This window comes from Trifolium pratense, linkage group LG6, assembly GCF_020283565.1.
Source record: "Trifolium pratense cultivar HEN17-A07 linkage group LG6, ARS_RC_1.1, whole genome shotgun sequence".
Classification (NCBI taxonomy): Eukaryota; Viridiplantae; Streptophyta; class Magnoliopsida; order Fabales; family Fabaceae; genus Trifolium; species Trifolium pratense.
In genome coordinates this window covers 33,842,312-33,868,642 of record NC_060064.1, presented here as the reverse complement: position 1 = coordinate 33,868,642, position 26,331 = coordinate 33,842,312, and the positions used below count along the sequence as shown (strand labels likewise).

The 26,331-nt window shown below is 33.9% G+C and overlaps 4 protein-coding genes across 14 annotated transcripts; 3 read left to right on the top strand and 1 right to left on the bottom strand.

Moving 5' to 3' along the window:
* Positions 1–868: 868 nt before the first annotated feature.
* On the bottom strand, positions 869–6,965 carry LOC123888697 (pentatricopeptide repeat-containing protein At2g26790, mitochondrial-like). Of its 11 annotated transcripts, XM_045937823.1 has the most exons (9): positions 4,299–6,965; positions 4,150–4,202; positions 3,484–3,608; positions 3,256–3,358; positions 3,010–3,132; positions 2,284–2,399; positions 2,091–2,179; positions 1,694–1,773; positions 899–1,583 (listed from the first exon to the last, which is right to left on the bottom strand). In XM_045937823.1, the coding sequence occupies exon 1, from the start codon at positions 6,782–6,784 to the stop codon at positions 4,343–4,345; it is 2,442 nt and encodes an 813-aa protein (XP_045793779.1). In that variant the 5' UTR covers positions 6,785–6,965; the 3' UTR covers positions 899–1,583; positions 1,694–1,773; positions 2,091–2,179; positions 2,284–2,399; positions 3,010–3,132; positions 3,256–3,358; positions 3,484–3,608; positions 4,150–4,202; positions 4,299–4,342. The 11 variants fall into 11 exon arrangements, with proteins under 11 accessions (XP_045793784.1, XP_045793779.1, XP_045793776.1 ...); XM_045937822.1 differs by lacking the exon at positions 3,256–3,358 and having other exon boundaries at positions 900–1,583; positions 3,484–3,656; XM_045937821.1 differs by lacking the exon at positions 3,256–3,358 and having other exon boundaries at positions 900–1,583.
* A 960-nt stretch (positions 6,966–7,925) lies between these two features.
* On the top strand, positions 7,926–12,607 carry LOC123888696 (pectinesterase 31-like). Its single transcript, XM_045937818.1, has 6 exons — positions 7,926–8,391; positions 9,375–9,479; positions 9,820–9,897; positions 10,535–10,722; positions 11,035–11,208; positions 11,858–12,607. Exons 1-6 carry the CDS (start codon positions 8,149–8,151, stop codon positions 12,018–12,020), a joined length of 951 nt encoding a protein of 316 aa, XP_045793774.1. The 5' UTR covers positions 7,926–8,148; the 3' UTR covers positions 12,021–12,607.
* Positions 12,608–15,598: 2,991 nt separating this feature from the next.
* On the top strand, positions 15,599–20,897 carry LOC123888695 (CSC1-like protein HYP1). The gene is made up of 10 exons (XM_045937817.1): positions 15,599–15,941; positions 16,332–16,481; positions 16,683–16,746; positions 16,870–17,079; positions 17,283–17,471; positions 17,790–18,088; positions 18,253–18,529; positions 18,883–19,158; positions 19,471–19,704; positions 20,445–20,897. Exons 1-10 carry the CDS (start codon positions 15,661–15,663, stop codon positions 20,646–20,648), a joined length of 2,184 nt encoding a protein of 727 aa, XP_045793773.1. The 5' UTR covers positions 15,599–15,660; the 3' UTR covers positions 20,649–20,897.
* Positions 20,898–22,861: 1,964 nt separating this feature from the next.
* LOC123892145 lies at positions 22,862–24,254 on the top strand. The gene has a single exon (XM_045941972.1). The coding sequence runs from the start codon at positions 22,899–22,901 to the stop codon at positions 24,252–24,254; it is 1,356 nt and encodes a 451-aa protein (XP_045797928.1). The 5' UTR covers positions 22,862–22,898.
* Positions 24,255–26,331: the final 2,077 nt, after the last annotated feature.

Sequence of the window (26,331 nt, the reverse complement as noted above, 5' to 3'; positions counted from 1 at the left end):
GGCTATTTCCCCATAATTTAAAGGTTAAATATTTCATTTTATTCCCTATAAAAATTTTCAGTAAATTTTGGTCCTTGAAGTATTTCTTAATTCCTTAAATAAAAAAACTGATTATGATTTTTAGTCCATCTTTTTAGTCGACTAGTGTATATTATTAAAAAAAAAACCAATTATTAGTTGGTTCAGTGGTGATTGACGCTGAACTTTGTAGGAAGGACCGCGGTTCGATCCCCCGCAACTACGATCGGGAGGGGGCTGGAACCACTTGATTCCAAAACTGACCCACGAACAAGATTAAACTGGTGGTGTGGTGAAAACAAAAATAAATAAAAAAAATTAATTATGTATATATTATATGAATCTCTCCGACAAAAGTTTAATTTTTTTTTATCAAATGATGAATTAAATATGAATATTTTAATCTTTGACACATAAAAATTCAAAGCCACTAAGTTTGGTCTAGTGGTGAGGGGTTTGGGTAGGTATGTAATAGGTCATGGGTTCAATTCCCACTCATTGTAAACAAAAAAAAAAAATTCATAAATAATTTATCTTATTTTAAAAAATTCTAAATTTTTGTGTGAGAGTTTATTATAATATTTCAATCCAAAAGTAGGTTTTATAAAATTTATATCAGTTAAAATGTTATTAAAAGGTGTAACATTTAGTGTCAAACTAATTGGTGTTAACGGATACTAACTCTAAAAACAAATGTACACGAAGATTTGGGATGAAATTTATATCTCAAGTTAAAAAAAATGTGTACAAAGACTGAACTCCCGGTTTTTTTTTCTTTCACAAAACTCAACTCCCACTTTTAATACCTCATCTATCTTTGTGCACATTTTTTTTTTATCAAAGTTATAGGTATGAAATTTTCACCATTATTTAACGGTGATAAATTTATGTCGGAAAACATGTTGAACATACAAGATCAACTTCTGAAATTTTATCCATACACAAGAATAATAAATTGAACCCGCTTAAAGAATTCAAATATATGGGGTGGGAAGGGTAGCTCATCTGGTTAAGCTAGTTGAGCTAAGGGTTAAGGAGCAGGAGGTTTAGGGTTCAAGTCCTAACAAATGAGAGAAAAAATCTAACATAACATTGTAATACTAACAACTGCCTATAAAAAAAAATAAAAAAATTCAAATCTATTACTACCACTTATATAAATTCATTGTTGGTGCTCTTTGTGCTCTTATTAACACTAAAAATAAACATTCAAATTAGCATCTTAAACTTCTTCTTTAATGATCTTCACTTCCCAATGTCCTTGAAGCAACCTGTGTATATTTTACGTAACCATCCGCCCCATGGCACTTCCATTACTCCTCCCTTGAAGTGTTTTGAGCTATAACTTGCGAGTCAGTCCGAAGTTCAAGCTTAGCTACTCATCTTCTCATGGCAATCTGCCAAGCAATGTCAATCTGTACTTTGCTGCTATTGTTCACCTTGTCCATTTCTAGACTACTTATGTTAAACATACTAACAAAATCTAGAATTACTAGCCAAGGTCTAGTTGGAGCAACAAACTCATCATCATGTAAATCTCCCCATCCGTTGGAACATAATAGCGTCTGTTGGAACATAATAGTCACCAGCAAGCAGATGATAAGTTGTAATAGATTTGAATTCTATTTTTTTTTGCTAAACATTCATTAATATGACCATCAATGGTACTCCTCACCTCCCACAACACTTCAATGCTGTTCCTTTCCAAAGTGCAGCCCTCCATTTTTAAGAGCGTCCAAAGGCAGCAAAACAAACCTGCAAAATCATTTCATATTAAATAATTTATAATCAGCTCAAAATTAATTTGTCGGGGAAAACAAAATCCACCGGATATGCATGATCGAGTAAAAAATATCAGATAAAGAAAAACCATTTCCTCGGTTTAATTTGTCTCATTAATCTCATTATTATTAATATATAGAACAAAATCTGCATCCTTGTATTGATTGAGAAGCAGTTCACACGAAGATAGACAATTAGCTTTGTGATAATAAATTTTAACAAAATCTAATCAGTAACATTTAGAATATTATGATAGGCCTAACCACACAACATTATGGGGTACAACTTACACTGTAAGCATGATTTTCCACCATAACCATTCTTCTCCTTAACTGTGCATCAGTTGCATCCTCTTTTAAGCTTTGATGTCTATTCATGGCTGTGTCATGATCATGATAAGAAAAAAATTTGTGATTTGTGTGAAATCAGTGAGCAAAATATGTAATTAGTCAGTTTATAATTCATTTTAAGTCCTAATGTTACCATTATGGGATTGCTTATGTGAAGGTTGATTTTCACTCATTAGAATTTAGAACCCTTCATCTCTTTACACGTGAGCACCTTCTGCATCTTTTGAATTCTGACGTCTATCCATGACACTGCAAAGAAGAAGCATAAACTACTAAAATACTAAATAAATGCAGCTTCTTGCTGTAGGTCATTCATTTTATATTTTGTTGTAGAAAGATGCAGTAATCATAGTATCCCTCATACAACCATTAGTTATTGTTAAGATTCTCACATCAGATGAAATATGACCTGAAAATGCGTTTATCTAAGTGTCGATAATCATCACCTTACAAGCAGGTTTTGTAAGGATTGAGTTAAACCCAACCCAAATTCTAAGATGGTATCAAAGCCTATCTAAGATCTATTGGGCCACCCGCTATTGAGCCACACTCCATATGTTCAATTTTATGTGTGAGGGGGCGTTAACTGTTAAGAGTCCCACATTGGATGAGATATGGTTTGATTGTCTTTCTACGGCCTAATAGTGGTTGGCTGTTAGAGAACTTACGATCTGTGCTACGATTTTTGAGTTACAATCTTTCAACCGCTTCTGATCTTACATAAACTCTCATTTTCACAACATTGGTTACATATATATATTAATAAAAAGTACAAACTATTCATAAGTGCTACAACAGCAATAACTACGAAGATAAATGGAACACATGTGAAACACGGATGTTGCATGTATTTACTTACCTATGATCTTCAAAGGAAAATATAACATTTTCTAGTGTTGCTTCGGGCTGGTAATACATAATATATATGATCCTTGAACCGTCCAATGACATTTATGCAAGGACAGACAATGCCAGTTTCAACCTACCAAATGAAATAAATTGTAAAATAATGATTTAGAATTATAGTGACCTATTAACATATCAACAAAGGTCTTGCCACTTGGTATATCACCAAAGTCTGTGAAATTATAAACATTGTGATAACCTCTGGAAGCCTCTGTTCTTTTTCAGATTTTCCCTTCATTTAGATAATTTTGAATGGATTGGGAGATTTATTATTGTTGAGAGTCCAAGTTCTGTTCAGCCACCTGTTATCGGGTCATTCGGGTCACACTACTGATGTCCAGTCCTAAGTATGTGTGTGGGTTGAGAGTCCCACATTGGACAAGATATAGTCTGAAAATATGTTTACAAGTGAGAGGCATCTCCTTACCTTGCAAACCAGTTTTGTAGGGTTGAGTAAACCAAATTCTAATACTTGTTTTGGGCGTTGGCCATATTAAATTTAAATTCGAAACTCTGGAGAACTTAGCAGCTGTCCACCCTCAAATTAGGCTTCTACATAGAAAAATCATTGTTTTTCATTACAGTGTGTATCTTATCTCCCTAAGAGACACAAAAAGTAAAGTTAAGTAATGATACCTTGGCATCCAAGTAAATGTAAGAAAACTAATGATACGTTTAATGATAATGTTGGGAACAAATGCTCATTGTACTAGTCTTAACTCTTAAGCAAAAGAGTTAGCAAGTTACGTACTACATAATGTAATTCAAAAATTGTGATAATCAAGAATTGCCTGTAACTAAGAATTACAACATCTATTTTATAAGAATTATTCAATGACTTTACAAACTATTGTTTTTATAACTCAATGCAGGTACTTCTGCTACTGTATTTTGTAGATCATATATTCTTGTTTTGTTTCCAGGTAACCCAAAAGAAGTAAAAAGAAAAGACATCCAAATTTAAATTGCAACAAACTTAAACTTCTAAAATTCAAGTAGCAGCAAGAACAACCTTTTTGAATCCGTCTCATTTACATTGCTTACACATTCATAATTACATATCATTCTAATTCAGTATAAAGAAGATACATACCTACATACATTGACATTCTGGTAATAGATCTGTGCCTCTCTTCCCTTTCAAACCTGTACAAGAAACAACCAAAATATTTTCGTAAAAAATTCCAAAAAACAATTTTCAGTTTGAAGTCTTGGCAAAATAACGGTCAGAACAATTTTCACCTTTAGGTAGCAACCAGATAGGGTTTCAAAACAGAGTCACTACTTTAGAAATTGCACCTCTTTCTAAATTTTATAATTTGACGTTTTAACTCTGAGATGATATGCAAGGGTGGTGTTATTTCCTTCATAACCACATTCTCTGTGTACCCTCCTTTTAACAAGCCAAAAACTAGAGCAGTGTATGTTACAATATCTGGTTCTAGTCGTAGGGCAATCATTTCTTTAAAGAATATAATTGCGTTTTCAAGGTTATGAATCTTCATGTGTCCATCAATCATAACAGTGTAAGTAACAACATCTGGACTAATTCCCATTTGCTTCATGTCTCCCCAGATAGTCAAAACATTGTACTTTGCATCCTTTCCTTTTCTGCGTCCATAATAGAATTGTTTTAGTCCCTCATCGAGTAGAACTGTGTAGGTAATGACATCAGGTTTGATCCCTCTGATTTCCATATCCTGGAAGAGGTCATGAGCCTCTTGCGAGCAATTCATTATACAATAACTTTTTATCATAATTGTGTAAGTTACAACGTCAGCCGTAAATCCTTTCTCGAGGAAATAATCAAACAAACAGCGAGCATGTTTCATATTCCTTGCCTGGCACAATGCAATTTCTTTTTCTTTTTTTTGAATCTCTTGGCACAATGCACTTTCTTTTTCTTTTTTTTGAATCTCTTGGCACAATGCACTTAATACTTTAGAATACATTACTTTGCTAAGTTGCTTAAAACCGGAACCTTCTTTTGCAATATCTCCTTGGTTTGAAATTTCACAGAAAAGTTCATATGATTTTTCAATAAGGCCAGCTTGACGTTCATATGATTTTTCAATAAGGCCAGCTTGACAATAGCCGTTAACCATGGCAGTATAGATTTCGACACCTTCATCTTTCCGAGAGTTAAAATATGCCTCAGCATCTTCAACCTTGCCTGCTGAACACAAACCTTCGATGGTAATCTTATGTGTAGTAGAGTTCGCCTTCACACCTTGACTATCCATATAACTCAAAAGGTCAACTGCCTCACAATCACGACGATTTCTGAACAAACCGGCAAGTAGTACATTATAAGCAACAACATCAGGTTTAAATCCATTTTCTTCCATTTCTTTGAAAGTACTATAGGCTACATCGGGTTTACCTTGAAGACAGTAACCACTAATAAAGGTTGTGTAGTGTTTGATATCTACATCGATATGCATAGATTTCAACTCCTCCAGCATACCTACTGCTTCATCCACCTTACCCAATTTACACAAAGAATTAAATACAATATTGTAAGCAACCCCGTCGAGAAACACACCCGATCGCTTTAATTCTTTAAATGTATCTACAACTTCTGAATGCATACCCATCTCACCCCTGCAATGAAGGATACAACTAGCAATCACACAATTTGTCTTTATACCCTTCGAAATCATGTCATCGTGTAATTTGGAAGCTTTACCCAAATCATTGCACTTACAGTATCCACGGATCAACGAAGAATAAACATGAAAATCAAGAACAAGTCCCTTCCATTTCATGTCGTAAAACACATCCTCGGCTTTATCTAATTTCATTTCATTACAAAACCCGCGAATAACCACAGCATAGGCATAAACCTCAATAGGAGCATTCCTCTTTCTATGATATTGAAGCACGTCATATGCCAAATCAGACATACGATTATTACACAACCCCTCAATATAAGCTTCATAACAATACGAATTCGGAGTCACCCCGGCATCCTTCATTTCGTCAAACACACGAACAACATATTTCAAAGAATCAACCTTCTTACACAATGCCTTGATAACAATGCCATAAGTGTGAAGGTTAGGACACAAACCAAGCCTCTTAATTCGACCATAAACATCCAAAGCCATATCGATTTTATCACAATTAACCAAACGGTTAATAAGAAAATTACAAGCAAACATACTTGGAAAAATCCTAAACCTCTCAATTTGAAATTGAAACAAGAACTCAACACTTTCATCAAACATATTAAGACCAACATAAGCTTTAACAAACCCATCAAAAGCTCTAACAAAGTAACAATTTTTATTATCAAAATCAACACTTTCTACTAGTTTCTCAAACAATTCATGAATTTCAAATAATGGGTTTTGTTCAGAACAACGAGTAATTATATCGCGATAAAGATTATCCAAACTACTATTCAAATTCCAATAACATAGTATTCTAATAAAAGAAGCATAGGTTTGAATGTTGTGTGTGAAACCATGTTGGTTGAGTTGAGTGAAGTAAGAGAGTGCAAGTGAAGGGTTGTTACGATAAAGGTAAAGTTTTTGGAGGACTTTGAAGGTGTTAGGATCAAAAGATGAGGAATTTTGAGGTTTTGTGAGATGGGTTTGTGAGGAAGAAAGTGCAAGAGAAGTAGAACAAAATCTGAATTTGTTGAAGTGAATGGTTTTGGAGAGTGATTTTGTGAAAAGAGGAAGAAGAATGAGAGAAGGTAAATGCAAGAGACGACACAACATACCAGTGGTGATGTGCGGCGAGGCTGACGGCGGAGGAACAAAACCAGGGCGGGCGGCTGTAACAAAACGGAACGATTTTCTCTAACTTTGTAGAGCCAAAGGCACCTACCTTTCAGTCTTTCTAAGCCATCAGATCAATCATGCGTTTCACACAATGACACCTATTAGTACTATTTTCTTTTCTTCTAAAATAACTCAACCTCAACGAACAATTCCTAAATTTTCATTCCAATTTGAGATGAGTAAATTGTCAAATATCTCCCTGATGTGGATTCTGACTTGTAGTATTAGGGGCGATTTGATTGACTTTTTATAATTTTAAGGAGTATTTACCTATTTCCAAATTTTAGGAAGTATTTGATGAATTTTAAAATTTCAGGAGGTATTTGACAGTTTACTCAATTTGAAATGCTGCAACTTCAATGAACAATATTGGGTCTGTTTGTTTGAGATTTTTAAAAAATGATTTTTTTTGAAAAAAATCATTTTCAAGAAAATAGATTTTCTTTAAGAAAATCTAAAGCTGTTTTCCGTTTGTTTACAATCATAAAAATCTATTTTTTTAGAAAATGATTTACAAAAAAATAGATTTTGAAGAAAGCTATTGAAAATAGCTTTTCATTTTGAAGAAAAAATGATTTTTTTACTAAAATGATTTTTGAAAAAATCTGAAACAAACACAAGTAAAAGAAGAAAAATGATTTTTTTTGAAAAAAAATAGATTTTTTTGAAAAAAATTCTGTAACAAACGGGGCCATTGTCAAATCTTGTTTATAAAATACTCCCTCCGTCCCAATTTGATTGATATAGTGTCTGTTGTGCACTATTCACACATGTTGCTTGCTTTGACCTTATTTTTCTATTAATAAACAAAAATAAATATTAGCATATAAGATGTTGTTTGATTTGTCTCGATGAGTATTTTCAAAATATCAAACTTTTATAATTTTTACTATTATACAATTAAAAATATTATTCGTCAAAGTTATGCATCGGCATGTGTAAAACAGTCAACTGTGTCAATCAAATTGGGACGGAGGAGTGGTAATGTCGGATGACATGTCTTTTTGTTTTTTAGTATCTCAACCATTGAATTGATCTAATGGTCAAGATTTAGAGAAGGAGAGAGAATGAGACAAGTGGGGAAGGAGAGGATCCAATTCCATACTACAGCGGGGAGCAAATTGGGATGATAACGGAGAGACAGACAAGGAGACAAATCCATATGTTGTCTCAGAAGTCAGAAACAACAATAGTAGTAGTAAAAACCAAAACATACAAAACAAAACACTCTCATCGCAAACGTTAATTTGAAACGTTAATATCTTTCTATTCACATCAAAATCTCAAGGTTTTCTACAAAAATGGCAGCTTGTGTATTCACCGTTTCACAAGACGGTTCCGGAGATTTTCAAACGGTGCAAGAAGCAATCGACGCCGTACCTTTCGGTAACACACGACGGACTGTGATCCGGGTTTCTCCCGGAATTTACCGGCAACCGGTGTACGTTGCTAAAACTAAGAATTTCATCACTCTTGCTGGGTTGGGTCCTGAGGATACTGTGCTTACTTGGAATAACACTGCCACCAAAATCGAACACCATCAAGTACGTAAATTTTGTTCATGTTTTTATTATTTGGTGTAATGGGTATGTCACAAACTTGTTCATTTTTCAGTTCCATTCAATGTTTTCTTCATTTGGGATAATTGGTATGTCACAAAATTGTTCATTTTTCACTTCCATTCAATGTTTTCTTTATTTGGGGTAATGGGTATGTGACGAAATTATTCATTTTTTAAGTTTCTATTCAATGTTATCTCCATTTGGGGTAATGGGTTTGTCACAAAATTGTTCATTGCTCATTTTTCATTCAATATCTTGTTCCTTTGGTGTAATGGGTATATGTGACAAAATTGTTAATTTTATTTATGTAAACCCTCCTGTTCCAAAGGGAGGGACTCGTAATCCGGAGTTTGGTCGGGACAATTGTTTCACTCAAGAATCAAACTTGAATTCTTTCGAATGGTTCGTCCATTGATGTAACCACTTGAAATCAATCCCTTGGTTGAATTGTTCATTTTTTATCCTATGTTTTTTGAGTAAATCCCCAAATTGGTCATTTTTTTATCGCAGGACTGTATCAATCTAGTCCCTTACTCATCATCAAATATTCCAAAATAATAGCTGAAATTGCAAAATTTTAATCAAATTTGAAGGACAAATTTGATTAGCATTTTGCAATTTCATAGATCTTTTTAGAATATGGATAATGCAAGAACTAGGTTGATAGTACATCCCTACAATTTTGAGGACCAATTTGGGTATTTACCAGGGTTTTTACATTTGGGGTAATGGTTAGGTATTGCACGCTTGAGATTCAATTAAGAGCCTCTTAGAGTTGGTTATAGTTCTAGTTAGGAAATAAGTCGGTTAACAGAGTTAGTTATGGTTCTATTAACTTTCCAGCTCAATTTTTACTTGTATATAAGCCTCGTAATAGTTAATTTGTTAATTTTGAATCATATCAGTATGGCGTCAACAATGATTAATTTGGTGATTTTGGTTTTGTGGTGGGTTTCTTTTTGCAGCCTGCTAGGGTGATTGGGACTGGGACTTTTGGTTGTGGAACTGCCATTGTGGAAGGAGAGGACTTCATTGCAGATAACATTACTTTTGAGAATTCGTCCCCCCAGGTAATGCCTGTGAAATTTCAATTTTCCAAATCCGTGTTTCCTCCTGCTAATTCCTTTATTATTACTTAGTCACTTTGTTTAATGGTATTGGTTTGATTAATGTGCATAAGTGCATGTTGGTAGAGGGAATCATTGTTTTAAAAGTCGAGATTGTTCCTAAGATCGGGAAGGGACTGAAAGATCTTAACTTGAGGATCATTGCACTAATTTTAAGATACTACCAATTGGGAAAATGTATTCTCATATATAAAGCTATATACACATTTGCATAAACATTATCATAGATGATTCAGTATAGGTGGTGGCAATTAGACCTTATATTTTTCTCGCTTTCTGGCAGGGTTCAGGACAGGCGGTGGCAATTAGAGTAACAGCAGATCGTTGTGCCTTCTATAATTGCAGGTTCCTTGGATGGCAGGTATATTCAGTGCTCCATTTTCCCCCTATCATGATGGCATTACTTTATATAGGGTTGAGGCTTTGTGATATTTTTCATGTTGATTATATATACATCTTAAATGTCTAAATTTTTATAAAAACCTTCATCGAATTAAGTTTTGTTTATGCTAAAACTAAAAAATGTGTTTGTTTAACGATTAATTTGTTGGATGAGTTCTTTGTGTTAGTCATCAGGGTTGTTAAATTAGCGGCTATAGTGGCGCTATAGCGTAGCAAAATTTGAACTAATTGCGATTGTTCAGTGAGATTCTATTTAGTACAAAATAGTCAAATGGTGGCTATAGCGGTGCCATATCACTATTGTCTAGTGGAGTTTGAACAAACCACTATTTTCCAATATCTGCGATTGAGAAGACAGTTAGTTATTATTGTAACCTTTCTAGCCTGTTGTCTCAAGTATAATATTTACAAAGGTGACAATAATTAGGGTTGTGTTGTAAACAGAATCCTAATTATCGCATTTAGTTATTATTGTAAATATTTTTGGGCTACGATCAGAAGCCTAGTTTCTCTTATGTTCAATCCTCCAGGTTCTGTTTACGTTCTATGGATTTACCAACTAGATAAAAAAAAATTTCTTCATGATTATGGTGCAGGACACACTGTATTTACATTACGGTAAACAATATTTGAAAGATTGCTATATTGAAGGAAGCGTGGACTTCATCTTTGGCAATAGCACTGCCCTTTTGGAGCACTGTCATATACACTGCAAGAGTGAAGGGTTCATAACCGCACAGGGTAGAAAATCATCACAGGAATCAACTGGTTATGTATTCTTGAGGTGTGTAAATGACCACTCTCCATTGTCAACAATCTCATCTACCACCCAATACCATGTTTTAGTCATTATAAGTTCTTAAGCCTAAGAATGTTTTTATGGGAAGATTCACTCTTTTTACTGAATAATGCTTAAGAACTTCTCCACTCTCTCTCTAAAATAACTCTCCTCTTGCACTTTCTATATTAAAATAATTAAATTTGACATTCGATTTGTTCTTTTCTTATTTACTACACTGCTTGTTCAGGGAATCTTTCTTTATGTTATGGACCTTTTGATTTTTTAAGTATTTACGATTAACCGGTGCCATTGCAGATGTGTTATCACAGGTAATGGAGGAAATTCATATGCGTATCTTGGACGACCGTGGGGACCTTTTGGAAGGGTGGTCTTTGCATACACTTACATGGATCCATGTATTAGACAAGTTGGTTGGGATAACTGGGGGAAAGTAGAGAATGAGAGGAGTGCTTGCTTTTACGAATACAGGTATTTCATGTCAGATTCCATTTTGTACTGTTTTATGATTTGCACCATTATACATGAAAGTTATATGCAAATACTCAACTGTTTCACATTGCCAGAAGAATTGTTTTTTGAAAAGTTTGTTTTAGAATGCATAGTGTTCTACTGTTATCGTGATTATGGCAAAAGTTTTCATGGACTAGTGGTTTCAACCCTAAGCAAAGTACTACTTTCTGTATTCAAATCCTATATTCTTAAGGTGTTGGTCCCTATACATTATTAAGGGTTGCTATGGATTGGTTAATTTCAGCATATATACAGACATAAACACTTTTGAGATTGTTTGAGAGCGTTACGAAAATAGTTTATAACATGTCCATAAGTTGTTTTCGGTTTATTTCTATAAGCTGACCAAAATAGTTTATAGCTTATATGAAAATAATTTGACTCTATTTTATTTTTTGTTATTGAAATAGCTTTTATACATAAGCAGTTATATGATAAGTGCTTAATTAAGCTGTTTATACAGACAGGGAATAAAAATAGTACAAGATAATATTTTCACAGAAGATTCATTTGGGGTAGGATTAGGAGTATGTATAGGTTGGAGTTAGGGGTCGCTTCTCAGAATCCGTGCTTGACTTGTTTTGAAGTAATTTTGTTGTAACTACAGGTGTTTTGGACCTGGTTGCTGTCCAACCGATCGAGTAACATGGTGTAGAGAATTGGTGGATGAAGAAGCAGAGCAATTCATCATGCATCCATTCATTGATCCAGAACCAGATAGATCTTGGCTTGCTCAAAGAATGGGCTTGAGGGTTCCATATTCTGCTTAGAAAATATGTGGACACACGTGACTATTCCACGCAGTCAATTACTTGAGAGAATCCATCCATTCGGCTTAGAAATGTCTTCTCTATCCGACGAAGAAAGTAAGTCTTTGTATGTGTGAAACACTTGTGATGAATCGGAAATGCTAGATGGTGCCTTTTGCATACATGAATAAAAATACATTTGCTTAAAATCTCTCTGCGCAACGTTGTGTGGTAGCGAGTGTTTGGACATCAAAAATCAACAAAAAAATGTCTAGTGTTACAAAGACGGGCAAAGAAAGTTTATTGTAAATACTAAATACAAAAAGTTACGTTGGTCAAGTGGTGTTATAATATCTTATAACATCTTGATATTATCAGATGTTATTAAAGTAGCGAATTCAACTGTTTCACAGGTTCTTTTGCTGTTGTTTGCATGTTTTTGTGGGCGTTGTGCATTTTTAGTATGCATTTTTGTTGGTCCTTGCGACTCTGGCTATCTGGTCGATGCATTCGTCAATGTCATTTTAACTAGTTAGACTCATAGTTTGTTTGGAACTGCATCAAGCCTGTGGACTACACTTTCAAGGGTTTCTTCCGTTCTTTGAGCATTTTCCGAGTCATTTCTTATTTGTCTCAATTTGGTTTTGTTTGGCAATGTTTTGCTTGGGTCATTTTCCCTTGTAGTGCTTATTTAGTGGAGTTGAGTCGACGCTTCGATCTATGGCAAAATCGTTACACTTTAATCAGCTTGAAGGCATGGCACTTTATTTATTCTAAACTTTAAAGCTACCACAAAATTGGTACGTTTCAGTTAGTTTGAAGGCATGAGACTGTTAAGCTAAGGCTTCTACTGCTGTAAACACCAACCAAATGTTGTGATTTTGGTTAGAAATTGTGACTTCTTTCAATTAGTATTTTTTTTTTAAACGAATTTCAATTAGTACTTTAATTATTAGTATATGGTTGATTTGTTCAGTGTTAGTATAAGTTTGCCAAACGTAAAAGGGTTTTTTTTTTTTAAACACAAACTTAACTCATCATTTAATAGGTTCAATACATCAAGGAATACAATCAAACAAAGTGCGACTAGTCCAAGAAATGACCGCTCTCATTAAGGTACGAGCCGCCATGTTCGTTTGACGTTTAATGAACTTGATCTCAAAGTCCGAATTACAACAAAGTAATGATTTAATTGACATGATAATAAAACTCAATTCCGAAGCACCATTATGAGAGGCGTGAATAGCATCCACCACTAATTTAGAGTAACTTTCAAAAACAATGTTGGACCAGACCACCCTGACCCTCAAAAGTTAGCTCCGTGTAGTGCCTCTAAGATAGCCAAAGCTTCCCCTTCCAATGTTGTGAGTTTATTTGTGCATAAGTTTGTTCCTGCCACTATGAACGCTCCTTCCGAATTGCGGACACACCAACACCAGCATGTGGAACCTGAAACTTCGAAGAAACTTGCATCAACATTGCATTTCCACCACCCAACACGAGGACTTTGCCATCCATGCTGTAATGTAGCAGCAGAGTGCTGTTGGGACTGCTTCTGTAACATGTTAACAGTGCGCCAGTCTCCAATCTGCTGTAGAGCCCGCGTTGCAGTGCTTGATGGCGTGTCTTTGAGTCCATTTCACACCCAATTATTTCGGTTGAACCATAGACACCAAGCAATAACAACTACCGTTCCTGCATCATCAACAAATTCATTTTTACAAATATGAAGCAGGATAGTTTTCACACTGTCATTTTTACAAATATCAACGACTGTTAATACTCATTAAACCACACTGAATATCTATATCAACAATTTGTGGAAGTGATGGAGAATGGTGTTGTAGTTCATCAATCTTATCGCGAAGCTAATCATTGTGCAAGATGTGTTAGCCAATTATTGTTGCTCGATGGATTTAGGGATCACTTTCCTTGAGACATGTCCGTACGTCTTTTATTAGTCATTTATTATTTACTGATATTATGAGAATTACTTTCCCTCGTGTAGTCCTTTGTAATCTCTTTTTTTTTTTTTTTTTTTGCTTTCCCGAGGTTAGGCCCTCTCTCTAATAAAGAAAAGAAAAACTTAAATTTTTATTCAGTTAATTTATAATTTGGTTTAATTAAATTTATCGGCTTAATCAATTTTTTAATATATGTGTGTGTGTTTCTTCAAAGGAAAAAGAAAAGAAAAGAAAGTAAAGAGATGAAAACAAAGGAGACATGAACACCTATGATCACTACCAAAAAAGGCGGGAGAAAAAACTTGACAGTTATTTTTTCATTATTATTTCATTTTTCCTTGGATCATTGATATTCATCATGTTCGTTCATGTTAACGAACAAATTTCTTCATTCTTCTTCTATTCGTCGCATTATCCAATTCTTCGGTCAATCATGCTAATTCCTTCGTTATTACTACCAGGTTCCAAACTATTCATTCATTCAATCTCCATTGTTTTTTGTTTCATTTTAATTCTTAATTTATCAATCAAATCCACCAATTAAATCATGCTAATACAGATTTGTGATATTACAAACTGTATTTCGTTTTTCTTTTAATGTGGTGGATCCGCTGTATGATCTGTTAATTTAATGTATTTGATCAAAACTATTGAAATTTCATCAAAACAGCAATCTTGTGTCAGACAAGGACAATGTGCAATACCAATTGTTAATAATTTGAAAAAAATGAATTAATGAATTAATTGAATGGAATCACACATGTCAGTGTCGTGTTGGAGTTCGACACTCACATGTATCAGATGCACCTTCAATCAGAAGTGTTGGTGTTGGTATTGCTTTTATACCTCACACTTTAGGGTTCATTGTTCTTCCTGGTTAAAAGTAAATATGTAAGGTTTGCCTAAGGTTAATTTATTCGAGATTTTTCAACTCAATAATTGAAGGGTTATGGAGAATACTAGTATTAGTAAAAACACTTTATACGGAAATATATGTATATGAGATCTTTATCTAAGCGTTCAAATTTTCTTGCCAAGATGTTGCATTGACACTTCATATTGAAGGTGTATCTGATTTTCGACACTAACTTGTGTGGTTACATTCAATCCTACCATTTTTTCACATTATTATCAATGTCAATGTGTCAATGTCGTGTATGGTGTTTGTGTTTGTGTCTGTGTGAGTGCTTTATAGCAAGTTAACATGATCGGATTCTCTGAAGTCCACAAAATGGGTGTTTTATGAGATGGGGAGCAATGTGTTTGATAAATATGTTCATCCGTTAAAGCAAAATGACTAATTTTTTTTTAAAAAAAAAATTGGGGAAGAGGGAAATTATCATTGAACGAAGTGGCACTGATGACTATTTCACAACAGTGTCCGAGGGGATTTGAACTCCGTCAATTGAGATTACAAAGTCAAACTCTTACTCCTCATGGACCCCTGACTCTTTAAATTATGTTATTATTACTTTGCAAAGAGAATATGAATTAGCTAGCAATAGTTCTTATATCATATAAGTTAACTATTACAGCTAACAATCTGTATATAAATTCTGTCATAGGTATTGTATTGTTGGTATACAGCTTCTTCATATTCAACTACTGATAGTTATGTTTTATTCGATTTTTCAGGACTATAGCTGTGTTATCAGGCATACAAAGTTGATTTGCCGGTTTTGAACCAGATTTAAATAATGATTCTTTCTGCTCTTCTAACTTCAGTTGCAATAAACCTTGGCCTTTGTTTTATATTTTTCACCCTGTACTCTATATTGAGGAAGCAGCCTGGTAATATTATTGTCTATGCACCACGCTTAGTTTGTCAAGGAAGACTCCAAGAGGGCGCTCAATTTAACTCGGCATGTTTGTTACCTACTGCCGGTTGGGTGAGAAGAGCATGGGAGCCTTCTGATGATGAATTTATATCAACTGCAGGCTTAGATGCTTTTGTCTTCATCCGTATATTTGTCTTTAGGTGATTTCAATTACTAAATTGATTCTAGGTTTAAACATGTATCATGCCATTCATTTTCACACGTGTGCGCGCACACAGGAACCATCTATGCATACAATTATAACATACATGTGCACGCGCACACATATGTTATATAAGTATGCATAGGTGGTTTCTGCACTAGTACAGCACATTCGTTGTTATTGATTGGTTTTCCACTGTTCTAAATATATATTCTTTTGTTAATTTGGAGTGGATTTTAAGTTTTTTCCTCAATATGATATAAGATCCTTCTGTAACCACTGATTCCTCAATATGATGTTCTTATTTTCTGGTACCTTGTGTGTTGTTTGAAGGGTGCATTTACTTTGTTTGGCTTATACTTTTCCCTTTTATTGTGGCATTGTGCAGCTTAAAAGTATTTACTTTTGCTGGAATTGTCGGGACACTCATTCTTCTTCCGATTAATTATATGGGGACTGAGATTCGTGATAATTCTGACTTTCAGAACAAGTCCTTGGATTCCTTCAGTATTTCAAATGTTAACAATGGTTCACACGGGTGAGTCCCACCTGAATGGAAGAGGATGTTCTGACATGATTATCAAGAAGGATTGATCATTGTCATGCATTTTGTATTGTGAAATACTAATTTATTGTTTTCTGTTTTATTTACACAAGTGTTATTGGAATTTGATTCCTCTTAATTTTTATCTAAGTTATAACATGGGAACTCTGATCGCTAGATTTGGCCTTTATCAAGGTTATGGGTTCATTTTTGCGCTGCTTATGTTTTCACTGGGGTTGTCTGCATTCTTCTCTATTATGTAAGTTATTATTGCTCAACATTTCTTATTACATGCTTTGAAATTTTTCTTATTTTACGTTAATCATTATGATAGTGTACTAGTGACTGAGTTTCATGCTTGATGTTAATATCATATATGCAGGAGTATGCGTACATTGCATCAAAAAGAATTGCTTGCTTCTATTCCTCAAAGCCGCAGCCTCATCAGTTTACTATATTAGTGCGAGGTATTCCTGTTCCACCTGGATATACATGTAATGAGGCTGTCGGGCAATTCTTCATGGAGTATCACCCTTCTGATTATCTTACACATTCAGTTGTCCGTCGAAGCAGCAAACTTCAAATTCTAGTTGTGAGCATTTTTCTCGAGTTCTACTTCTAAGTGATTCAATCTTTTCGCGTGAAACTTGCTCAATGTTTCTTTGTTTGTTACTCAATTTAATGCCTCAAATTCTTAATCTTAAATCAGTCATTGCATATCTTTGTGAAGCTTTGATTCTTCCTTTCGATATTTCCTACATTGTATTTTTGACAGTGAAAAGTTATTTCTTGTAGACTGATGGAGAGAGACTGTACAAAAGGCTTACCCAACTAAAAAATAAAGATGACTCTCCACAAAGGCATAGGCGTGATGGATTTTTGGGACTTTTTGGGCATAAAGTTGATATGTTAGATCATTATGAAAAGACATTGGGAAACATTGCAGATAATGTGAGAATAGAACAGTCTTCAATGGCAGGAAAGGTAACCATCATGTTTAGGAATTAATATCTGGCGCAGCGCGGCTTTCACTCTATCTAACAACAAATCAAAATAATTTGATAATCTTTTTCATTGAATCATTACTTTAAACCATATTACCTGTAAGTGAATATTTACCGAAATTGTGTTGGGCATCATTGATTCTGTTCATCTCTACATATCTAAATAACTAGTAAAAACCCTGTGTTTGGTTTGCATAGTGTACCAAGATTCCCAAACTGTTAATCATATGCTGAGCTGAAAAGCGCTTTGTGTTTGAATAACCGTCCTCTTGTTCAATAACTAGTTTTAATTGAATAGGAAGTTCCAGCTGCCTTTGTCTCGTTTAAGTCACGATATGGTGCGGCAATAGCTTTGAACATGCAAGAGGGTATCAATCCCACACACTGGATCACTGAACAAGCTCCAGAGCCTCATGATGTTTATTGGCCTTTCTTTTCTGTGACTTTCATTAGAAGATGGATCAGCAAACTGGTGGCTTATGTTGCCTGCAATGCTCTTACAATTCTATTTTTAATCCCGGTTGCACTCGTTCAAGGCCTTACCCATCTTGATCAATTGGAAACCATGTTCCCTCCTCTGAAAAGCATTCTGAGACTGTAAGTTGGAAATGTTGATCAATTGGTTCTCCTAAATGCTTTTCTTTTCCTAAAAAGTTGATTTCTTGAGTCAGTGCCTGTAACTATAGCTTGTTAAATTCATAATCCTGGCATCTTTCCATGGATTTTCAAATGAAGTAAAGCTTTCCAATATTTATTTGCAGAAAAATTGTGAGCCAAATTATCACAGGATACCTTCCCATTCTGATTCTTCAGGCATTTCTGTCTTTTGTGCCAGCTATTATGATTATGCTTTCATCCTTGCAAGGATACATTTCATGGAGTCGGATACAAAAAAGTGCATGCAATAAAGTATTATGGTTTACCATATGGAACATTTTCTTTGCAAACGTATTATCAGGGTCAACTATCTACCGATTGAATTACTTGCTTGAGCCTAAAGAGTTTCCTAGAGTACTAGCTGAAGCTGTACCAGCACAGGTGAAAATAATGACTAGTTTTGTTACTCAAATTCAAACAATATTTTTTATAGGTCTCCCTGTGTTTCAGGGAATACCGTTCCACAAAATGATAATGTATGCCTTATTTATTGATGCTATTAGGAAAATGTCCCATTCTGTGATTAGACAAGTTGCAGAGACTTCTATTTCTGAATTGTGGAGAGATTGGACAACTTTCTTACAATTTTGAGCCCCTCTCTCTCTCTCTCTCTCTCTCTCTCATTACCTGTATTTACTTGCAGGAAACAACATCTTCTATTTTGTGCATAATATATTATTACATGAATTGGAGCATATGCAGTTCAATTTTTTTTTTATACATATTTGGTGCAGGCATCGTTCTTCATGGCATATATTGTGGCATTCGGATGGACTAATATAGCATCAGAACTTTTTCAATTGATTCCACTTTTTTACAATTATGTAAATAGATTTTTTGGTGGAGACAGTAGCAAAGATTTTGAAGCACCATCAATTCCTTACCACATGGAAATTCCCAGGATTGTTTTCTTCGGTCTTCTTGGTGTAACATACTTTATCCTTGCTCCTCTCATGCTGCCATTTCTCTTGGTCTACTTTTGTTTGGGATACATCATTTACCGCAACCAGGTTTAGAATTTTTTTTTTTTTTTTTTTTCCCGATACATATACATATTTTCCTTTGTTGTGTGGAGTATACATTTAATAATTAATGTAACTTGGCAAGCAAACTACTTGCTGATGATAAGTTCTCACTTTGCACAACAGGGAAGGTGATAATCACTTAGATTTGCAAATAAAAATGATTAAATGACTGTACGCAATGGATGATAAATTTTATTTTGCCTTATGCAGTTCAAAACATAATAGCTAGATAAGATGATATTGTAGAATAGAAGATTTTCTAGTGAATAAGATACCTTAAATTTCTTTTGTTGACAGCTATTATACGTTTATGTGCCTAAATTCGAGACTGGAGGAGAATTTTGGCCTGTAGTACACAACTACACAATTTTTTCATTGGTACTAATGCAAACCATAGTGATTGGGATATTTGGGCTGAAGAAGCTTCCAGTAGCATCCGGATTGACTCTTCCTCTTCCTATTGTCACACTTCTTTTCAATGAGTACTGCCAGAAGCGGTTCTTTCCTATATTCCAGGCCTTTCCTGCTGAAGTACGTTGTTTGAGAATTTATCCTAATTTATTTTATTATTTTCTTGATAATATGATGCTTGTATGTTTTTCATTTTCCCTTATTTTCATCTATAGGTTAGCTTTTCCACTTCTCCTTATTTACACGCGAGGTTGTGACGGTGACTATTACTAACACAGATGTTACCTGCAAAGCTTGTAAAAAAGTAAATTGCATGAAATTGTTTTGCCCATCCTTGATGATAATTTAATTATTCATTGTCGATTGATTCCCGTGGATTAAGATGCAATTTAGTTACTATCAGCAGGTTACTAATTTATTAGTTCTTCACTTGGGTTTTCTGGTCTTGCCAAGCTATATATAAGGAATTGGTTGACGACAAAATTTCATGCTAGTTATTGTTAGAATTCAAGTGTGAGTGCTTAGTCTCACATCGACTAGAACCATATTCTGAATCTCTTAAGGTTTTTGAGTGTGGATGTGGCGTCCATGTCACTTGGCGGGCGCTCCATGTTGTCGCTTTTGGTGCTCTCCAGACTCCCCAACAAGTGGTACTAGAGTCATGGTTTCCCCTAATCAATAAACTAGTGTTGGTGACTTCTGAGTAACTATTGCAATATACCGATGAAACACATGATGATAATATCTTAACCATTTTCTCCTGCTTTGAAGTTTGCATATATTGCTGATTTTTTTCTTTTTTCTTCTTTCAATTTTGAGTTTTCTTTTTTAGCATTCTTATGAAATTATGTCTCCTGCAGTGTTTGATCAAGAAAGATAGACAAGATCAAAATGATCCTAACATGTCTGAATTTTATGATAAGTTGAACAAAGCATATAATGATCCAGCTCTGATGCCAATCAAGTACTCCGGAAGGTTTAGTAGTCGCAGGTCTCCCTTACTTGGTAGCTCAGAACCCAAAACTATCAGCAGGGAGAGTTCATCAGAAGACATGATTGTATAAGAAAAATTACTTGTTTAAGTAGATGATTTAAGCCTTTAATTTTTCTTGAATTAAGAGAAATTACCTGTTTTAGAATATAAAGTTCAGTAGAATTCAGCTTTATATGTAGGTCTTGTATACAAATCTTTGATGAAACATTTCTGCACAATTATAGTCTACACTATATGTGCTTGAATAAATAAATATTTTTGTAAACATATTGTACAAACATAAGATTAAGTTTAAATTTTTGTGAGCTATTTTAAAAAACACATTTTGAATAACAGTTAGGTTTGTGAGTTATTTTATATTTTTTTTTCCAAAAAAAGTAAAAAAATAAATGTATAAATATTTCAATTAGGTTTGTGCTGGGATTGTATTTCACACGGTTAACGCAATAACCATTGTAACTTGTAGACTGTCCGATAAAAAACGAATGACTGAGACCGAAAATTGTGTTAAACTATCAAATCAACAGTACATAAATTGGAGCCGTCCAATCATGAATCTAAAGTTGAGATTATCTACTGCGTAAAGCAACCACAACAAGGAATCTGAATCCAGTTTGTGCTAGGTATAGGAACATTTACATTATTTGACAAAGGGAAACTGATTCTTAAGTTGGTCCAAACATGTCACTATCATTGCTAGATGCATTCCCATAAAAAATTTAGGCACTAAAAACATCAAATGATAATAAGACATAATTATTGATCAATCAAAGTTTGATGGCACTATCTCAAAAACATTTGAATGGGTTTATATATTATTTTAAAAAATATGTTATGGCTGGACATGAACATTATGGTGTGTGACATTGGATCAATCGTATTTCCTAAGCTTTACCAAACATGACAATAGCAAAGTGTACACTTCTTTTGAGTGTTTAAGATTTAAATTAAATTAAATAAGAGTGATATTGACCTTGTTTTCTTGAAAGAGACTTCTACAACTGGATTCTTTACACACTTGCATGATACAAATTCAACTTTTTAACTGTTAATAAATTGAAAGAAGATTTGTTTGCTAGTTAATTTGATAAATAAATGGATTTAGATTCCTTGCCGTAGAAAAAGAGTCGCGTTCACACTCAACAATTGATCTTGAATGTTAATTTGAGATTAAATGACTCATTACACAATAGTAAAAACAAATTTAATCAATTTTGACCGTTAATTTGAGATTGATCAGTTGAGTTTGAAAACTGTGCGACACATTTACTGCGATAAATGTGTTTCGTAAATAATTCATACAATTCATATTCTGCGAACTCTTACTCTTGATTATGCTTCTTAAGAAGAATTTGCAATTTTTCCTTCTCATTTCTTTTCCCTATAACTAGCATTAAGAGTCTCACATTGGTTGTGAGATGAACTAAAAACTACGAAGGTGCGAAAAATGAGTTTAAATTAAAAGATGAGCTGATACACTATAAGAGAACAACAAATATCTAAGAGCTTTCTGGTGTGAAACCATTATTATTCTACATACTACAACCTTAAAATATAAGATCACATAGTATTAAATTTCTATCACATTAAGGTTAAAAGTTGTGGCAATGACCAATTCAAGCTTAATTAATTACACTATTATATATAAATACCTTTTACCAAGTCTAACAAGGTTGCACCAATTGCAAAAACAAGAATCCACCAAATGTCAATTCACCATGAAACCTATAAATTACTATAAAGAAACAAATAAATGAAGCCAATCATTGTGATTGTGTGACATATTCAACTTTAAATGTCTATGAAGTTGTAAAGCAGACACTAGACACGATATTGACATGTTGGCTAGATACCGATAATTTAGTATTTAATAAAATAGAAGCAATAATGTAGTGTTTTAAAAACCCGAATCAAATCAGCCGATTCAACCGGCTGAACCCTGAATCGACCTATATTATGGTTCAATTATTTATTTTGGCCGATCGATCACGGTCTTGCCCTAATTCAAGTGGTTTAAGACTGTTGAACCATGATTTAGAGGTCTTGCCGGTTCACATGTGTTGGTATGGTACGAGTGTCGAACACTGGTACCAATCAGACACTCGTACACGCCTTTAACTTAAAGTGTCGGCCGTACATAAACGAATGAAGCCAAGTTTCAAAGATTCATTCACTAGTCACTAGTCACTAGTCACTACTCCTCTTCCTTATATAAGTCCAAACCAACACAAAGAAAGGTATAACAACCAAGCTTCAATACCATCAAACAAACACTAAAATAACCTTAAACAACCAACCATTGTAACACTAAAGAAAAATCATGTCAAGGAAGAGAAAAGTTTCTGAAACACCAGTTGAAGACATTAGTCCTTATGAAACAATCAAAGAATGGAATGAAGTAATGAAGGAATCTACTCAATCTAGTTCAGAAGGAACAAAAAACAGAAAGAGATTTGTTGGTGTAAGACAAAGACCATCAGGAAGATGGGTAGCTGAGATAAAAGATACCATTCAAAAGATAAGAGTTTGGTTAGGAACATATGATACAGCTGAAAAAGCTGCAAGAGCTTATGATGAAGCTGCGTGTATACTTCGCGGTTCCAATACTCGAACAAATTTCTTACCTTCTTCTAAATCTTCCTCTAGTACTCATGTTCTTCCTTCAAAAATCATCAATCTCCTCCTTCAAAGACTTAAAGCAAGGACTTATCCTTGCGATTGCGGTCACAACTGCGAATCTATATATTGCGGTAAAATGCAAGAAAATGCTGCCGATACAGTTGTGATGCCATTGCTGAGGCCTAAAAATTCTTTATATTGCGGCCGCTATGAACCTTTTATTTGGGATAAAATGTGGGAAAATGAGGCCTATGCTGTCGAAAGTGAAGTTGCAATGTCGTTGCAGAGACCTCAAAATCCTTTATATTACGGTAAAATGCAGGAAAATGAGGCCAATGCGGTTGCGATTGCAATGCCGCATAGACCTCAAAATCCTGTATATTATGGCTACAATTGCAGTTTCGGACCGCAATTTAAAACCATGTCTTCTTCCTCTTACAACTCTCTTTATATGAACAACAAACAAAAGCAACAAGGAGATGTATATGGAAATGAATCAACATATATAACAAATGAACAATTTATAGATTTCTTTGATGGTCTTGAAGAAGATTATAACACAGGTAACAACATTGAATTTTGTAATAGTAGTAGTAGTGCACAAATTGATGACATTACAAGTGGTTTTGAATCATGTTTAACTGAAAAAGATGAATCTATTTGCAAGGAAAAGGAAATGAACATTGAATGTAATTTCAGCTATGTGATGACACAAACAACATCAAGTGATGAAAGAGAGGAAGACATTGATTTGAGTTTCCAACAAAATTTTCAATTCCTTGACAATGTTAATGATGTTGCAATGAACTATTATTCTCCTTTTGATATTGAGGAGCATGTGGAGTTAGAGATCAATGATGATGATGAGTCTTCAATGCTAAGAAATGCTATGAAGAGAATGAAATATGAGAGGAAAATTTCAGCTTCTTTATATGCATTCAATGGAATACCTGAATGCTTGAAGTTGAAACTTGGATCAGAAAACAAAGCAATAGAGTTTTCTAATGAACTAACCAACCTCAAAATAGCTTGTAACAAAAACAAAATTGATGCTTAGAAGAAAGATGAACTCATGTAGAATTCACACAAAGTTGCTGCTGCTAAATGCATGTTTCATTCAATTTTTTAACTTTATAATATGTATGCTAAGCAAAATTTATTGTAACATTATATTTTTATCTAAATAAATTTGTGGTAATTAGATAGTAGGTTGTTGATTTCTCTAAAATGAAGCCTAGTTGTTGATATTTTCTTAGTTCGTAATGCTCAGTAATATGAAAACACAAAACTGAAACTCAGTAGATACAGACATACAATATGTAGAATTAAATACTCTCTCCGTTTCTAATTATAAGACCTTTTTATAAAAAAAAGTTTGTCTCTAAATAGAAAAACCATTTACATATTTTTAGAGGCATTTATTACTTTTTTTTAAAAAAAAAAAAATATCTTCTTATTAATATTAATATCACAAATTTGCACTAGAATATGAAAAATTAACATTTATTACTATTTTGGTAGGTGTTAAAAATCAGGCCTATCCGAAGATACTTTTCGGTACGAGTAGTACTGTTTTGAAAAGAAAAAAAGAAGACAAAAATGAGGATGGTTTGAAGTATACATAGTGTAGATAGAGTTGATGAATGAAAGGATTGCGTAAAGAAACACAAAATTTTATGTAAAAAGGTTAATGTTTGAACATTTTTTGGAGGTTGAGTGTTGAAGTATAGAAATGTAAAAAATATGAGTTCTATCTTATATACAAATACGTATTGAAATATATCTTCTGGTAGGTACTGTAAAAAAAAAAAATATATATATATATATGGCAATTGCTAATTTAGACCCTAGTTGGGTCTAAATTAGCAAGGTGCACTTTTTGAGTTGAACCAAAATACCCATTTTATTTTTTTTTGAAACAATAGAGCAATTGGGGATGTATGTAATTTGCATCATCAAAATGAGCACCCCCCAAGTCTTCTCGCGTCCCCCATCCAACAACAACCATAACATTTTTTAAATTTCTTCCAAATTTCAACCTCATTTTACGTGCGAATCGAATGCCGATTTCGAAAACTAATACCGGAAACCTTTGTAAAATTGAAAAACGATCAAAATCCATATAAGGAACGTATGGTTTCGTTGAGTATTGAGGGAGATCTAACCGGGTCAAAAAACCGGGTCGCACGACCCGTTTCTGAATAAACTGGGTGAAGGTGACGATGAACAGTGCGCGTCGCCCACGCCCACTCTCACTAGCGGCGCGTGGGGGTGCGTGCGGCCTCAGGGAGGTTCTTTTTTTTTTTTCTTATTAAATAGTAGATAATGTTCTTGAAATTTTGATATATTTTATGAAATTTTTGGAGACCTAAAACTATTTTTAGTTAATTAAATGAGATAAAATGGTAATTAAAAATATTATAATTCCATAAGAAATTTCCAAATTTTTATGTAAAGTACTATGAATTATTTATAACCTTCTTGTGTACCTCACTCTCCCTAGTTCAAGTCATGGAATTATGTTCGCAAATTCCGCTGATTATTTAAAACCATTTAACAAATAATAATAATAATTTCATAGATTTATACTATGAAATCAATTGTTTTTTTTATTTGTTTCTAATAAAATATTAGATAATATTCTGGAACTTTTGGTATATTTTATGAAATTTTTGGAGACCTGAAACTATTTTTCGTTAATTAAATGAGATAAAACGGTAATTAAAAACTATTGTTTGCTTCTGAAACCATTTTATTGGTAGAATGGTTGCACATAGTTGTATTCTGAAACTATTGTACTGGTAGAATGGTTTCAGTGAGTAATTTCTTAATTGTTTGCTTCTGAAACCATTTAGCTGGTACAATGGTTTCAGAGAGTTGTACTCTGAAACTATTTTTCTGGTAGAATGGTTTCAGTGAGTTGATTCTTAGTTATTTGCTTCTGAAACCATTTAGCTGGTAAAATGGTTTCAGAGAGTTGTACTCTGAAACCATTTTCCTGATAGAATGGTTTCAGCGAGTTGATGTAAGGTAATGAAAAATGAGATGAAGGTAGTAAAAAATTGGGTTTTTTTTTCGGTGTCCAAATCAAACGAACCAAGTCTCTATTTGTAGACAAAAAAAAATTATGAATT

What these genes read in the sequence shown, in the direction of transcription:
- LOC123888696 (XM_045937818.1), top strand. Translation starts at nt 8,149, where the DNA reads ATGGCAGCTTGTGTATTCACCGTTTCACAAGACGGTTCCGGAGATTTT. An exon ending in GCAGGTTCCTTGGATGGCAG is followed by an intron (nt 9,898 to 10,534) that starts GTATATTCAGTG and finishes ATTATGGTGCAG; the next exon opens with GACACACTGTATTTACATTA. An exon ending in ACTGGTTATGTATTCTTGAG is followed by an intron (nt 10,723 to 11,034) that starts GTGTGTAAATGA and finishes GTGCCATTGCAG; the next exon opens with ATGTGTTATCACAGGTAATG.
- LOC123888697 (XM_045937828.1), bottom strand. Translation starts at nt 6,784, where the DNA reads ATGTTGTGTCGTCTCTTGCATTTACCTTCTCTCATTCTTCTTCCTCTT.
- LOC123888695 (XM_045937817.1), top strand. Translation starts at nt 15,661, where the DNA reads ATGATTCTTTCTGCTCTTCTAACTTCAGTTGCAATAAACCTTGGCCTT. An exon ending in ATCCGTATATTTGTCTTTAG is followed by an intron (nt 15,942 to 16,331) that starts GTGATTTCAATT and finishes GGCATTGTGCAG; the next exon opens with CTTAAAAGTATTTACTTTTG. An exon ending in ACATCATTTACCGCAACCAG is followed by an intron (nt 19,159 to 19,470) that starts GTTTAGAATTTT and finishes TTTTGTTGACAG; the next exon opens with CTATTATACGTTTATGTGCC.
- LOC123892145 (XM_045941972.1), top strand. Translation starts at nt 22,899, where the DNA reads ATGTCAAGGAAGAGAAAAGTTTCTGAAACACCAGTTGAAGACATTAGT.